At 36.2% G+C, this 11,384-nt stretch overlaps 1 protein-coding gene across 3 annotated transcripts; it reads left to right on the plus strand.

Annotated features, from left to right (window-relative positions):
- The first annotated feature begins 293 nt into the window (after positions 1-293).
- LOC130728432 (protein FAR-RED ELONGATED HYPOCOTYL 3-like) lies at positions 294-4,127 on the plus strand. Of its 3 annotated transcripts, none has more exons than XM_057579902.1 (5): positions 294-1,527; positions 1,784-1,926; positions 2,124-3,226; positions 3,330-3,637; positions 3,710-4,127. In XM_057579902.1, exons 2-5 carry the CDS (start codon positions 1,786-1,788, stop codon positions 3,970-3,972), a joined length of 1,815 nt encoding a protein of 604 aa, XP_057435885.1. In that variant the 5' UTR covers positions 294-1,527; positions 1,784-1,785; the 3' UTR covers positions 3,973-4,127. The 3 variants fall into 3 exon arrangements, with proteins under 3 accessions (XP_057435885.1, XP_057435886.1, XP_057435888.1); XM_057579903.1 differs by having other exon boundaries at positions 294-676; XM_057579905.1 differs by lacking the exon at positions 294-1,527 and having other exon boundaries at positions 2,128-3,226.
- Positions 4,128-11,384: the final 7,257 nt, after the last annotated feature.

An 11,384-nucleotide genomic window follows, 5' to 3' on the forward strand; every position in this document is an offset into this window, starting at 1 on the left:
GCATTACATTATATTAGGAGATACATTGAGGTTTGCGGATTTGAAGAATTTTCAAGAGTAGGAGATGATTGAATTTTCAAGTACTCACAGTAAGCTTGAAAAGAAGAAGGATCCATGGAATATTGTGGGAAGAAAGAAATTGTGTGGAAGTGTAAAAATGTGTGTAAAAAAACTGATATACGTGTTAATTATATAAGATACATTGGCATTAGCTTGAAAAAGAATGATTTTTTTCTCAGCTTGGGCCAACGGTGACATTTAATGAATTTTTCCTTATATTGATTTTTTTCCCCTCATTCACTTTTCTCTCGAAGCTTCTCACCGTCTCTCTTGAACTTTCTTTCTCCCTTTCTCTCAAACCCATTCTCCCACATCAGCCTTCTCAAACCCATTCTCCCTTTCTCTCGAAGCTTCAATCAAGCCCACTCTCCCACATCAGCCTTCTCTCCCATTCTCCACGGTCCTTCTCTCCCTTTCTCTCAAACCCATTCTCCCTTTCTGCTCTGAGATCGAAGCTTCTTTCTCTTCTTTGCTGAGATCGAAGCCTCCATCCTATTCCTCTCAAACCCAGATCGTAGAGGGCGCCACAAATCTAGTTCCCTCTACTTCCTTTCACTTCAGTCGTGTTGTTCAGAGGCATATCAGAGGTCAGATCGGTGTTCAGTGGTCCAGATCGGTGGGTTTTTATTTTTTATTTTTCTGTGTTCAGTTGCTGTAGAAGTGTAACAAAAAAATCGTTTATGGAATTTGTTCTGATTAAGTCTGGGTTTTTTTTAATTTTTCTGGAATTTGTTTCTAATTTCATCTCATAATAAAAAAATTGATTCAAATTTGGAATTTGTTTCTGATTCAAGTTTGGAATTTTTTTTTCCGATTCAAGTCTGGAATTTGCTTATTCTGCCTCTTCTCATTGATCATTGTTTCCCTCTCTTTTTTTAACTGCAATCAGTTGTTGAATGATAGAGAAAATATGATATTTATAATTAAAAGGAAGAAGGAAGGAAGCTAAGCAACGTTGCTTAAATTTGAGGGCTAAGCAACGCCAGCTCAGCCAGCTCCAACGCTTCCAAAAATTAAGCAACGCATCTTATTTTCTCCAACCAGGTTAAGCAACCTGTGTTGGAGTTGCTCTTAGAGACTAATGCTAGGGAGTTGGGTTTGGGGCCCCCTATGGGGCTCCGCGCCCCACCTCTTTTTTTTTAACCCATAAATGCCCTACGGAACTTAAACTTCCGTATTCAATAAAATAGAATACGGAAGTTAAAATTCCGTATTATAACTCTGACAGTCATCACCTTTTCCACCATTACTCCTCCCTCCACCAACCCCTCCACCATTACTCCTCCGTCACCAACCCCTCACCAGCCCCCTTAACCCCCTCAATGCCTTCAGACCACCCTCTCTCTCACCCTCTCCTACCTCACTTTCATCCTCACTTTCATCCTCACTTCCATTCCTCCTACCACCACCACCAACTCCTTCATTGGCAAGCTCTCCACCATTGGATGCAAAAAGATAGCATTTGAGGTAAGTGTTGTTAGTTGTATGTTGTTAGTTTAAGTAGTTGAAGTTGTTAGATTAAGTAGTTAGATTAAGTAGATTAAGTAGTTAGAATGATGATTTTCTGAATTCTGAGATATGTTAAAATACGGAATATAAAGTTTCGGAGTCTATACGAAAATTAATATACCGTATTCAATACGAATTATAAATTTCCGTATTCAATACGAATTATAAAGTTCCGTATTTAATATGGATAATAAAGTTCCGTATTCTCTTCCAGGGATGACAGAATCATTTTTATTTCATGAATCCCAATTGATTGAAGTTGGATTGAACAATGCTCAACCTGAAGAGGTGCCACCACCAGCATTTGTACCCCCGTGTATAAGTATAGATGTCTTGCATTTATTTACAACTGATCAGGTATTCTTTGAACAGATTTTTGCATTGTTTTGAAAGTGTAATATATCAATTCTTATTATGTCTTGATCACCCTTGTTTATGCCTTGTTTGTGTGTTGGGTATGCATCATTGAACAAATTTTTCCTACCCGTGATGATCTTATCAATTGGGTTCATGGAATTGCGATTGAAAATGGATATGTTGTGTTGATCACAAAGTCAGATAGCGGTGGGAATGGAAGCAGAAAAGCTTATGTCATGTTGGGGTGCGAGAAGCATGGTAAGTATGTTCCCTACAGAGACCCTGACCTTGTTGAAGGAACGAGAACACAAAAGACAGAATGTCCTTTTAGACTAAAAGGACGACCTATGAAAAATGGCACAGATAGAGATTGGCGGCTAAAGGTGATGGAAGGTGCACACAACCATGAACCAGCTAGGTCACTACTTGGCCACAATTTTGTTGGTCGTCTAAATTCCGAAGAGAAGGAACAAGTGGAAAAAATGTCAAAGAGTTGGGTTCTACCGAGAAAGATGTTGTTGACTTTGAAGGAAAACAATCCTTTAAACTTGACTACCATATCTCAGATTTATGGTGCTTGCAAGAGGTTAAGAAAATCCCTCCGCGGGTCATTGACAGAAATGCAACACTTGTTGAAGAAGTTGGACGGTGACAAGTACGTCCACTTTGAAAGACATGAGCTTGGATCGGAAGTCATTAGGGATGTATTTTGGGCTCATCCAAATGCTATCAAACTGTTCAACACATTTCCATATGTAGTGATTATGGATTGCACATACAAGACAAACAAATATAAAATTCCATTGCTTGAGATTGTTGGACTGACTTCCACAGATAAGACATACTCCATAGCCTTTTACTACATTGTTAATGAGGGCACAGATGACTACGTTTGGGCACTGGAGTGTATGAAGTCTCTATTAGCTGATCAAGCCATGTTGCCTAAGGTGATTGTTACTGACAGGGATCTTGCCTTATTGAGTGCTGCTAAGCAAAGCCTTCCCAACACCAGCCATTTATTATGCTTGTGGCACATCAACAAGTGTGTTTTGGCAAAGTGCAAACTCTATGTTGGTACAGATGATTTTGCTGAATTGGTTATGGGGAAGTGGGGAGAGGTGGTGGATGCTGCAACAGTTGAAGAATTTGAAGTTCAATGGATGCAATTGTTTAATATGTGCAAGGACAAATACAGCAACTTTACCTCCTATTGTTCTACTACATGGTTGGTCCACAAGGAAAAATTTGCCAAGGCATGGACAAATCATGTGATGCACTTTGGAACAACAACAAGTAACAGGTACAAAAATTATATGAGCTTAATTTATGCCTTGTTATATGTTTTTCATTTGATAGATTGTTTACATTGGAGAGTTAATAAGATATCTGTTTGTTGTTTGCAGGGCTGAGGGTGCACATGCCAGTTTGAAGAAGATGTTGCGGGATTGCAAGGGTGACCTAGCCACTTCTTGGGATGCGTCGCATAGTTTGACATGTAATCGACATACTGAAATATTAGCATCGTTTGAGCGCAGTATTCACAGAATTGATCACATTTTCATGTGCCCATTTTACACAAATATTAGAGGATTTGTGTCAAACAAATGCCTGCAGCTCCTTGATGCTGAACATATAAGAATGAAGTCCTACGGCCGATGCGATTGCTTGTTGAGAGAGACTCATGAACTGCCTTGCGGTTGTGAACTTGCAGGTCACCGGTCAACCACTCTCTTGTCAATTAATTCTATTTGTTATTAAAAGTGACACTTTTGTGAACTTACAGGTTATGAAAGAATTTCATATGAGGCAATTTATCCATTCTGGAAGAGACTGAGTTGGGAGCATGTACCTGAACCTGTTGCAGATACTATCAGCAACCATATTTGCGGCATGAACCATGGAGATATGCAACCAGAAGTTGAGGCATTGACACATTATTTCAGTTCTTTGGATACTGGAGGGCAGAGTATGGTAAGGAGGAAGCTTCAATTACTTTTCATTAACTGTAGTTACTTTTATGTAAACCAGAGTTACTTTCGAAAGTAACCATGGTCAGAACTTGTATAAATAGGTAGCTTAGTAAGAGTAAGAGGCATCGGGTTTTTGACCTACCTCTCTCTCTCTCTCTCTTACCTATCTCTCTCTATGTGTGTAATCTCTGCAGTTCTTTGAATAAAAGCTTTTCTGTAAGTACTTTTCCATCATGTTTTCCATGAACTTTTTTAGCTTCCGCAGAACCTGGTATCAGAGCCTTCTCCCGTGAGGGAAGGGTTCTGGAATCAGTAGTTAGTTTTTGTTGGATTCAATCTTTTGTTTTTCTGCAACTTTATTTCTTCTTACTGTTTTCATTAATCACCTTGTTATTATCTTCAAGTCCTTAAGGCTTAGTGTGAGGTATCCCTGGAGTCTAGTGGTCCCGGCAGTAAAGCCTGAGAGGTTGTGAGACCGTTGGTTTAGCTAGATTGGGAAGAAGCGTTATCCTTCTTAAGTTACTTAAGTTAATAACATGGCTAGATTAATCAAAACCCTAAGTGAAATAAGTTTAGGAAAAAACAAACAGATCATGATTCCATCAACATCCAACTCTGGTTCTAGTAACCAAGATCAAGAACTCTCTAGGGTAGCCCAACAAGAGTTAGAAATAGCTTCAATAGAAAGAGCACTTCAAAATTGGTCAATCCCGATAGTTAAAAAGAAAGAAATATATAAACAACACACTTTATTCAATAGAGCTGGACTGGGCGAGCCCCTAGAAGGGCAACGCCCAGGGTTCACACCGCCCGTGGCGGGTCCCCAAGCCAGTAGGGTTGGGCCTCGTTCAGCCAGGCCCACACGGCCCATTAAGGACACTAGCATATGGGGGCCCAACACTACCTCTATAAATAGGTAGCAGATACCAATTGTAAGGGACTTTTGGCTCATTTGATAAAATAACACATGAAATTCAGCATTCTCTCTCTTACTCTCTCTCTCTAGCACAATCTCTCTACCCTTAGGTACTATACCTTTCCTCAATGTTCATTCCCAGAACAAGAGCAGATGATTCTATCTTTACAATAGAATGTTGTCAACATAGTTCTGATCACACAAGTACTATAAAATTATTAAATGAAGATATTCTAGATCAACACATTAAAAATGGTTTTAACTTCATCCATGTAGGTTTAATACAAGTAGCTGCAAAACCTAACTTTCGTTTAGGAATCAATTCTCCTATAATAGTAATGTTAAGAGATATGAGGCTATTAAAGCCACAAGATTCGTTAATTGCAGTCTTAGAGTCAAATCTTCATGATGGTCCTGTTTTCTTTAACTGCTATCCAAACTATGCTATGAATCTTCAGAATAGTTGGACCAAAAATGCCATACAATTAGATTTATTGGCAAACAATGATATTTTTGAAGAAGAAAGTGATCCTTTCTCAATAATATATAGAGTATATTATAAAGTCTCAAAGATCAATTATAATTTTAAAGCTTTAAGATCTTCACCCAAACAAGAAACCATTATGCTAGAAGCAAACCTTAAAAGATCTTCAGTACAAGTTCCAAAGAAACTTACTCATGAAGAAGTCATGAGTAAAGTCCCTGAGGAATGGGTATTCAAGAATTCCCTGCCTCAACCAAAAATTCATACTACTCAAGTAAGAGAATTGTTTCAAGAAGGAGCAAATCTCACTTTAAGAATGAATAGATCAAACTCATTTAGTATTAGATCTCCTCAACAGTTATACAGAGTAGATCTCCCAAGATCTTCTGTATCGTCAAAACTAAAAGGATTAGATACAACGTCTAGTCCTAATATAGCAACACCTATATATCAAGATGAAGAATCTAGTAATTATTCTCCAACCCCTTCGCAAATCAACATGCTAAGTAGGGTAAAACCTAGTTTTGAAATAGACAAAGATTTCATTAAAAAAGATTTTATGGCCGAATATAATAAAGATAAAAGATTATGGTACTTTAAGAATTACAGTAAACAAGAAACTGAAACTCTTAGGGCCTTTTATTATGAGGAAATGGAAGTTTCTGAAACAAACATCTATTTTTTTGATTGGTTCGAAAACCATTGTATTAAAAATAATCTTAATTATCCTTTCTGGAAAAACGTCAATCCAATAACAAAAATAAATACCACTTGGAAAACTCCTGATAATAACACTATTACTTCAGAATACCCTCCACAAACTGGAGTGAAAATAGTCATAAAAGATGGTCATGAAATCGAAGCATCTCCTTATAAGGCAGAAGCTAACAAAGTTCATCAACAATTAAATTTTGCAAACACTATGCTAACAGTCATGTCAAAACAGCTAGAAAGAATAGAGGCTCAAAAACCCTCTATTACAACCAAAGAAGCTTCTTCATCGTTTACCTTAGGAAACCCTTTGCAAACTCCTATTTTCAAAATTCCTCAATACACTAAAGAAGAATTTAATTCCTTTAATCTCTCAGGAAGTGTAGAAAAATTAAAAGAAAAATTAAACAAGCTTTCAATAAATCATTTGGATAAAGATTTAAAAATCAATAAAATTAGAAAGTTTGGGCCAGATAACAACACAAGAGCCTACTATCCAAGACCTTCCTATTCTGATATGAGGTTTGAAGAAAGAAAAGAATTTATTCAAAATACCTTTAGTGGAACTAGCCTTGATGAATGGAATATCGATGGCTTTAGTGAACAAAATATATTAGATATTACGCATCAAATGATTATGGCTGTCACAGCCTATAAAGTCCATAATAACACCGACAGAAATGCAGCATTAATGATTACTCATGGCTTCACTGGTCAGTTACGAGGCTGGTGGGACAACATCATGACCCCTGAAGATAAATCAACTATATTAGAAAAGAAAAAAGAAAATGGAGAAGAAGATGCTGTAGCAACATTAATATATACTATTATACTTCATTTCATAGGAGATCCTAGCATATTTAGAGAGAGAGCTTCAAGCCAGCTCGCTAATCTCTATTGTCCTACCATGTCCGATTACAGATGGTATAAGGACACCTTCTTCTCAAAGGTAACCTTAAGAGAAGATGGCAACAGCGCCTTCTGGAAGGAGCGCTTTATTGCAGGATTACCTAGATTAATGCAATCAAAGGTATTAGATAATTTATCACTTTTTAATCAAGGAAATCCAGTAAATTTTGGTTCACTCTCATTTGGACAATTGCATAACACTATAGTACACACAGGAATACAAGTTTGCACTGACTTCAAACTTCAAAACAAAATGCAAAAAGATATGCAAATCTCAAGAAAAGAAGTAGGTAGCTTTTGTGAACAATATGGAGTAGAACCTTTACAAGCTCCTAGTTCAAAAGCTAGAAGGATTAATAGATCCAAAACAAAGCCTTTTCAGGGATATAAAAAGAGAAAACCATTTCAAAAGAAACCTTATGAACAAAGTCCTACTACTCAAAAACCTATAAACAAAAAGGCCGTAAATCCTAATAAAAAGAAAAATGTCTGCTGGAAATGTGGAAAGCCAGGACATTATGCAAACAAATGCAAAACTCAACAAAAAATTAATGAATTAGATTTAGACCAAAAACTCAAAGATAGTCTAATCAGTGTTCTCATTAATAGTGAAGATCCTCACTACTCTTCAGAAAATGAATATGAAGGAGATGAAGACCAAGATGTAAATCTGGTCGAATACTCATCTGATTCTCATTCCTCTTCAGAAGAAGAAAGAGAATGTGTTAAAGATAGTTCAGGATTCTGTGATTGTGCAGGATGCTTAGGACAAAACGTCAATATGCTAACCCAAGATCAAACTATGAGTTTAATCTCTATAATAGACAAAATGGAGGATTCTCCCTTAAGGGACGAATTTCTACAACAACTAAATCTTTTGGTCAAGAAGGAAGAAACCTTGAAAAAGGAAATTAGCCCTCCAATAAATAGCATGAATGAAATTTTTAATAGATTTCGTCCTAAACCAACCATAACCTTATCAGATCTTCAAGAAGAAGTGAAAATATTAAAAGAAGAAGTTAACCAACTAAAGCAAAATGATCTTAGCTTAGAGTTCAGATTAATGGAAATAGCTGGGATAAAAATTATAGAATCTCAAGAAACCTTAGCCAGTACCTCAGGATTAAAGCAAATACATAATGAACCCGGTGAAAGTTATCTTAATCTCCTCAACTTGGTTATAACCCATAAATGGCACTCTGAAATAACTTTAGTCATTAATAGTGATTTTCGAATCAATATAATAGCCCTCATTGATAGTGGCGCAGATATCAATTGTATTCAGGAAGGCTTAGTCCCCACTCAATTTTATGAGAAAACCAAAGAAGGAGTCAATAGTGCAAATGGATCCAAAATGAATATTCAATACAAACTATCAAATGCTAAAATTTGCAAAAGCCAAGTTTGTTTTAGATCTTCATTTGTCCTAGTCAAAAACATGACAGAAAAAATCATTTTAGGAACTCCATTCATTTGTCTTCTATACCCTATTGATAAAATAGATGAAAAAGGAATAGTCACAACAGTCTTAGGAAAGACTATTACTTTTCCATTTATAAAACCTCCTCAGGTAAAAGAATTAAATTTATTAAAGGAAATCTCCACCTCCAAAATAAATATAATCTCTAGAAAAAAGAATCATATCAATTCTTTACAAAAAGAAATAAAATATTATAAATTAGAAGAACAGCTCAAGAGATCCAATATTCAAAGGATTATTAAGGATTTTCAAGATAGGATAGAAAAGGATCTATGTGATTTAAATCCCATGGCCTTTCATCATAGAAAAATACATACCATAACATTACCATACATAGACGGGTTTAATGAGAAAGACATCCCTACCAAAGCCCGGCCCATTCAAATGAATGAACAATATTTAAAATATTGTAGAGAAGAAATAGGAGAATATCTCAACAAGGGCCTGATTCGCCACTCCAAATCTCCTTGGAGTTGCACAGGGTTTTATGTCATGAATGCTTCTGAGTTAGAAAGAGGAGCCCCTAGATTAGTCATTAATTACAAACCCTTAAACAAAGTATTAAAATGGATAAGATATCCATTGCCTAATAAAACAGATCTCATTAAAAGATTACATAAAGCAACAATATTCTCAAAATTTGATATGAAGTCAGGATATTATCAAATTTCGGTCAAGGAGGAAGATCGATATAAAACCGCCTTCGTTGTCCCTTTTGGTCATTATGAATGGAATGTAATGCCACAAGGTTTGAAAAATGCACCTAGTGAATACCAAAACATCATGAATGATATATTCTATCCATACATGGACTTTACCATTGTATATCTAGATGATGTCTTAGTATTCTCAAAAGGCATAGATCAGCATGTTCAACATTTAGAAAAATTTATAGAAATCATTAAGAAAAATGGATTAGTAGTTTCAGCAAAAAAGATGAAAATCTTTGAAACCAAAACCAGATTTTTAGGATATGAAATTCATCAGGGACAAATTACCCCAATACAAAGATCGTTAGAATTCGCCAAAAACTTTCCAAATGAATTAAAAGAGAAAAATCAATTACAAAGATTTCTAGGTTGTGTTAATTATGTAGCAGATTTTATCCCCAACATAAGGATAATTTGTGCCCCTTTGTTCAAAAGACTTAGGAAAAACTCTCCGCCATGGTCTGAAGAAATGAGCCATAGTGTTAGAGAAGTCAAAAGATTAGTTCAAAACCTACCTTGTTTATGAATACCAGATCCAGATGCTTCATTAATTATAGAAACCGATGCATCAGAATTAGGATATGGAGGGATACTTAAGCAGGTAAAACCTCAGTCTTCAAAAGAACAAATAGTTAGGTACCATTCAGGTATTTGGCACCCAGCTCAACAGAAATATTCCACAGTTAAAAAAGAAGTTCTTTCAATAGTTCTATGTGTTCAAAAATTTCAAGATGATGTTTTTAATAAAAAATTTTTGATAAAAACTGATTGCAAAGCAGCACCTTCAGTTTTACAAAAGGATGTTCAAAACCTAGTTTCAAAACACATTTTTGCCAGATGGCAATCTTTACTTTCTTGCTTTGATTTTGAAATAACTCATATTAAAGGAGATAGTAACTCCCTTCCAGATTTTCTAACCAGAGAATTTTTACAGGGAAAACATGAGTGATACAAAACCCAAATCAAAGGATCAATATGGACCCCCACTGGGTTCGTCAGCATCATCATCACCATCAGGATCAAAAGCAATAGTAGTAACCCCTATCAAGGTTGCTGAATCTTCAATACCAACCACCCCTTCAAAGCCTTCTCAAAAACTCACCACAGCTCAAATTGTCAAAACACCTCACCAAAAAACCTCACTAGTCCCATTAACCAATAAATATACAGTATTAGCTCAAAGCCCTTCAAAATCCCCTGCCAAACCCGAGCCAACCGAATATCTGGAAAAACCAGATGGTGAGCCATCTCTCATTATAGAAAGAGAACATTTCTCTTTAAGTCCTAGAGAAATAGCCACTCAATTATTCCCTACCAACTTTCATTATGTCCCTGGACACCCCAAGAAGACCAGATTATTTTATGAATTCATTCTAGTAGATTCTGACTCCATAGAAGTCACACATAACCAAGATAAACAAGGAGAAATAGCGTTCTCCAAGATCAAAATCCTTAAAGTCCTTACACCCCAGGATTGGAATGCTCCTCTTCATTATTTTAAGCAGTTTTCTAGACAGTTCGACCCTCCTAGTTATAACTACTTTGATTATACAGATGCCTGGTATTACGCCTTGTATCTTTATCCTTATCAACACTCCTGGTTCATTTGGTTCAAAAAGGGAATCTCTTTAAAGTTCCCTCAATGGTTTAAAGTTTGGTTTTGCAAGGTAGGACTCGATGAGTCTATCTTTCCCGAAGAAGTAAAACCATTATTCAAGTACTTTGCTCAAAAGTCAAATTTCATTATGGAAGACAAACTCCTCATGTTCACAGCTTCGCAAGCCATATCTTGGATTTTAACCTGGGATTGGAGAACTGTAGAAATTTATGAGGATACAGAACTCTATCAGCTCTATCGCATTTTTAAAATAAAATGGTGGGCAAAATTCAATATCTCTCTAATTCAACAGACAAAACTTGAAGCTTGGATAAAGACTTATCAGCTTACTCAACAAAGCAAGAAACAGCTGTCAACTACCCCTGTTTCTCGTCTCAATCAAGAAAGTTCATTTCTTCAAGAAAGATCAAGGCTCATAGCCGAATTAGCCGCAGCAAGCTCTCCCCAAGAATTTCAAAAGAAAATAGATATGATGAGTCAGAAGTCTGGCTCAGATACTTCATCAGTCAACAGCCAGAACTACCTTCAAGAAAATGAAGATGACTGTTTAGGCATCAACTATCATCCATACACTTAAGGACAAAAGGTCATTATCAGCCCTTCTCATCATGATCAAGAAAGAATCTGCTTTCTAATATTGGCCGAAAAGGAATCCACTTT

This window comes from Lotus japonicus, chromosome 1 (assembly GCF_012489685.1).
Source record: "Lotus japonicus ecotype B-129 chromosome 1, LjGifu_v1.2".
Classification (NCBI taxonomy): Eukaryota; Viridiplantae; Streptophyta; class Magnoliopsida; order Fabales; family Fabaceae; genus Lotus; species Lotus japonicus.

What these genes read in the sequence shown, in the direction of transcription:
- LOC130728432 (XM_057579902.1), top strand. Translation starts at nt 1,786, where the DNA reads ATGACAGAATCATTTTTATTTCATGAATCCCAATTGATTGAAGTTGGA. An exon ending in ATTTATTTACAACTGATCAG is followed by an intron (nt 1,927 to 2,123) that starts GTATTCTTTGAA and finishes TTGATCACAAAG; the next exon opens with TCAGATAGCGGTGGGAATGG. An exon ending in GGAACAACAACAAGTAACAG is followed by an intron (nt 3,227 to 3,329) that starts GTACAAAAATTA and finishes TGTTGTTTGCAG; the next exon opens with GGCTGAGGGTGCACATGCCA.